Below are 4,845 nucleotides of genomic sequence, written 5' to 3' on the forward strand. Positions count from 1 at the left end.
CTTCTTGTTATTTTATCCAAACAAGCGTTTGACAGTGGGTAAATCAAGTTGTCAAAGAAGACACTGCCCACAAGAGCAAATGAGACTTGCAAACATGATTTATTAATTGGCATGTAAGTACCAACATTGCACATAATCCCCCTCAAAGAAAAACACAAAACATGTGAAAATAAGTTTGTCATCAACCCATCTCCAGCTGAGCAGAGATGAGAACTGACCATTTCAACAATTTTAGGAGGTAACAACTAAACTGGCTCCCATTATGCAACATCAAATGCACACCTGCTGGATTCTTTTTTTTCTTTTATTTTTCTTTTTAAATTAAAACAGCGAAATAAAATGCTAGGCAGGTTCCTTTAAACTACTTGATGTAACCCATCCGTTCAATTAAAGAAAAGTTCTTTCAACGGGGCTCAGAATTACTTTTTTAGGAGACTGATCCGTTTCTTTTTGAAGACCTGTTTAAGCTTCTAAACTACCCACCAGCACTGCCTGCCATCTTCCCCACCCTGGCATATCTGTATAAAAACATACAAGAGACGAGGAGAGGGGGCAAAAACAGAATGAGGTGGGTTGGAGGATGGGGAGTGCAGGGAGGGGAGAAGAGTGCAATCTGCTCTGAAATGGTTCAGTCCTCCAACCCAAGGACCTACAAGAAACAAAGAAAAATAAAAGCCAAGGAGGTTTAAAGATTGGAAAATAAAGAGGTGACAATGTTATCCTGAAACAGATTAGTTTAAAGACTAAAAAAAAAAAAAATAAGGTCTAGAACTATCAAGAGGCCCAGTCCAAACAGAAGCCACATTTTTTCAAGACTAAAAATCCTTTTGTTCTCCTTAGCGCCATCACTGCGTCTTAAACACATAGTGGACTCTGCGGTCCATCGATGTCCATGAGGCCCTTCAAACAATGGCTAACATGGTATACAGAACAACCCAAACCCCCCCATGACCCAGGGCCGCTCAGCTGTAAAGAGAGCTCCCACCTCTTGCCCAGGGTCATGTGACTGCGTGTCACTCTGCTGGCGTGGGGACTGTTGGGGCAGCTGGCTGTTAAAAGTAAAGCAGAGGAAATCAGCACAGCAACACAACTACCCAACCAAACTAAAGCAGGTTTACCTCTGGTAGCTGCAGGGCTTCAGGGGGAGTTTCTGGAGATGGCTGTGGGGATTGTGATGGGGGCGTCTGGTCCGTTTGAGTTGAGGTCTGAGGTGGGGTTCCAGGCTCTGAGGCAGACTTCTCTGCATCATTCTTCATTGCACATGGAGATAAGGTTTAAGTCATAAGCAACCATTAAAAAAAACTAAACTACATTCCTAAGATTAAACTGGATTTATATTAGTCCACCTGCACGTGAAACTTTCATTTGCCTTAAAAATTTGTTTGAACGTTCATCAATCTGACGTCTGTGCCCTGCAACACAAGCTTTACACTAAAGTTCCATCTCAGTCGGTTGATGCCTTGATTTCATGGCAAAAAGCCAGGGAAATTGGAAATGGGTCCAGGTTTCAAAATAAATATTTTGGTTATACTTTGAAGGTAAAAATTAATAAATTCAATTTTATATTTAAAAGAGATATGTCTACGTGATGATGCACGTCAACACTGCAGATAACAGTCCATTTTCACTGTGGATGACCAAAGTTTTTTGGACGTACAAAACACATGCAACACAAAAACATGAATTTTACAAGGACTCTGTAAAGAAGCAGAAAGCATGGGACCTGACTGCAAAAGTTTTGGATGAACGCCTTGACATGGGGTGGCAGGACAAACCCCCTCCTCTAGAAGCCAAAGTGAGGGGTGCGCACCAGAGATGCAGAAACTACGTAAACTGACAAGTCATGAGCCAGACTGCCATCAAACTCAATGAAGACGTACCGCAGACGGACCAGAGTAAATCCAGCATTAGACTGGCTCAAAGACATTACAATGCCAACTAATCTGTACTGTCCGTCACACAGTCACCATAACTGTTTAAGAACTGTCCATGAAGTTTATTTAACTTCACTTACTTTTGAGGTAGAGGACTCAGAGTTTCTTTGCCTGCGTCGTCTAGACGGTCGGCGGCGTTTCTGGCCTTGATCGTCTGTTGCCTCGCCGTTGGTCTGGGGGCCCTCAGTGGGCTCTACCGGCTTCACCTCCCCATCATCTTTGGTCTCCTCCGGAGCAGACGCGCTCTGGTCTTCAGCAGGTTGATTAGGTGGCTGGCGAGGGCGGAACGGTCTGAACAAGAGGATTTATTTAAGAAAAAATAAAAAGGAGACTCTGGGAAGCATAGATTGGCATTTTTCCAGCATTCTGCTTGCTAAACTACCTGCGGTATGGACGCCAGAATCTCCGCCGCTGTGGTGGTTGCAGAGTTTGACCACCTTCTTCAACTTGCTCTTCAACTTGACCCTGAACAGGCAAATCCATGAAGATTAAAAAGGCATGAAAGCTGCTCCCTACTCAATCATGTCAGTGTCAAAACTCAGTTTTCACAAAGACAAAGGATTCTGGCTGAAGGTTACTTTTTAGAACTAGTTGCAAGTTTGCAACAAATATTTCCCGCTCATCCTCCATTGAAACAGCATCCCATTGGGCTTTTAAAACCCCACTGATAAATTATGTTTCTAACATGTTCTTGTGGCATTTTTCTGATTGTGGACATGAAGAAAATTAAGCTTAAAATAACACTTGATTTTTATTTATTATTCAAATCATTGTGAATCAGGAGGAGACGAAAATGCCATTTGAAAAAGCTTGTAGCAGTGATGTAGGCGCTGCAATCAGCCGGCCACAAGCTCCCTGCTGCATTCTGATTCAAGAGGTTTTTATTGCCATATTCTGTGTAGCTACACAGAGTAGGAATTTGTTTCGATGCATCTGCTTGCAGACAAATGGATGCATGTATGTCTTGTTTTCCTCGTCTGAGCTGGAATCTGGATCAAAACTGTACAGCTCATAGCTCAATATTGCTCGCCATCACTAATGTTAGGTTGGGTTGGGGTGTGATGGGCTGTCAGCTAGCAGGAGAGAGAGCTCTGAGCCAAATTTCTAATGAACTCCTGCTGCTGTGCAGAAACGGTCACAGAAAGACATTTCTTAGATTTTGGCTAAAAACAGGATAATCATTAAAAGACCATTGGGAAAACTTTTACAATAGACAAAGAGATGATAATATTCTGCTATGATTTACTTTTGTTAGACACGTTTCTCCTCATCGACCATTATACAATTATTCAAGTCAAATACAGATAATTTTTTCCCTTGTCGTGCGACTCGTGCGTTTTTCCTGCTTACGTTTCGCTCACTAAGAGGTGGTCTTCGTGGTCTACGACGACGTTGCTGCTGTGGCTTGAGAGGGCCCGCCTCCTCTGACCCGTCTCCGTCGGCAACTGGATGACCATCAGCGACTTGTCCTTCAGCCGGCTTGTTCTGGTCAGCAGGTCGAGGTCCTTGGGGGAAGAACCGTCTGCGAAAACGCCGTTTGTTGGGGGCGTAGCGACTGCCTTTTACAGGAATACCACCTGGACCCGTCACGTTCGCTGCTTCTGAGCCCTACATGCAATACAAGTTAGACTCCTCCTGAAAGTTGAGGAAATGCTAACAACTCCAGCACAAAACTCACCTTGGCCGCCTCAATTACGTCGAATTCCACAACTTCTCCGTCTCCAACGCTCCGGAGGAACTTCCTGGGATTGTTCTTCTTGATCGCAGTCTAATTTGACAACTTTATTAAGAGTCCATTCCAATCAAACCATTAAAGCTTTATTGAGATCTTACCTGATGAACAAATACATCTTCTTTTGTGTCATTCCTGCAATTAACAAGATCAAATTATTACTTCTCCTCGTTAAGTCAGAAAGGAGCCAAAAGAATCAGGAAAAAAAAGGAGTACCTGTTTATAAAGCCATAGCCATTACGCACATTGAACCATTTCACTGTGCCTTGAACAGCTGTGGCTGCAACAACACATTTAAAGAGTCATCAGAGAGCATGCTTATCTGGCTGGAAGCATTAATCATTAACAGTAAGACTTTGAAACAGGCTCGACCCCTGGGTCACAAGGGAGACGCGTTCCTCAACTGTTCGACATCTTTCTTAAAGAGTTAAGAGTTACTTCTTAGCTGTTTAGGATGAAGCCGTTAGGCAAGAAAATGTGTCAAGCTAGTCCAAGTAGTGATTTGGTCATTAATTAAACGATTTGCAGCTGTGAGACAGAGCGCGCGCGCCACAAGTAAGATATACTCACAACGGGTGGCATTATTTAATGGGAAAATACAGGTAACAGTTTACAGTAAATATAAGTTTCATGACATTTCGTTAGTAATTAATGTCGTGTCGAATATTTGTATAATAATACGTTCTACGCCTTAAAAAAAAGTTGTTTCACTGCTCTTTCACCTAAAAATCTTTTTTTTTCTTTTTAATTCTGCACCCACCGATAACTTTCCTCTCGGATTGTTTCTCTTCCGCCGCCGGTAACAATGGTGGGGGGCTCTGCGCCTCGGTGTCGGTCATGCTTGCGGTTGGACTCCTGATCACTCCTCTATAGCCCCTCCCTCCAGCTCCTCTCGAAAGCTGTTCACTCACCACTTGTAAGTTTTTATCCCGGCATTCCTTGAGGCGCTGGAGCCGAAGCCGCGTTCTCATTGGCTGCCGAGGCACCTTTGCTCGGATCTGATTGGCTGCGGAGGAGTGGCAAATTGGGAGGGCAATTTTGACAGGTGCAGGGCAGGAATGCCTCACAGGAGCCTGATTTCTCATACTGGAAATGCAGGTTGTCACATAAGAGGTCTTGCCTGTTTTTAGAATCTAATTTGTATATATATTTTAAATATTGTCAAATATTAACAAAAAG

At 43.3% G+C, this 4,845-nt stretch overlaps 1 protein-coding gene across 1 annotated transcript; it reads right to left on the bottom strand.

Moving 5' to 3' along the window:
• Nucleotides 1-80: 80 nt before the first annotated feature.
• On the bottom strand, nt 81-4,602 carry LOC100049372 (uncharacterized). Its single transcript, XM_004079797.5, is given in 16 exon segments — nt 81-571; nt 573-599; nt 601-649; nt 986-1,029; nt 1,031-1,049; nt 1,119-1,213; nt 1,215-1,250; nt 2,015-2,158; nt 2,161-2,225; nt 2,317-2,399; nt 3,285-3,313; nt 3,315-3,542; nt 3,613-3,702; nt 3,768-3,801; nt 3,883-3,946; nt 4,427-4,602. Coding segments are annotated over 16 exon segments (1,182 nt in total). The 5' UTR covers nt 4,506-4,602; the 3' UTR covers nt 81-475.
• Nucleotides 4,603-4,845: the final 243 nt, after the last annotated feature.

This window comes from Oryzias latipes, chromosome 18 (genome assembly GCF_053564925.1).
Source record: "Oryzias latipes strain Hd-rR chromosome 18, Olatipes_Hd-rR_3.1".
NCBI lineage: Eukaryota > Metazoa > Chordata > Actinopteri > Beloniformes > Adrianichthyidae > Oryzias > Oryzias latipes.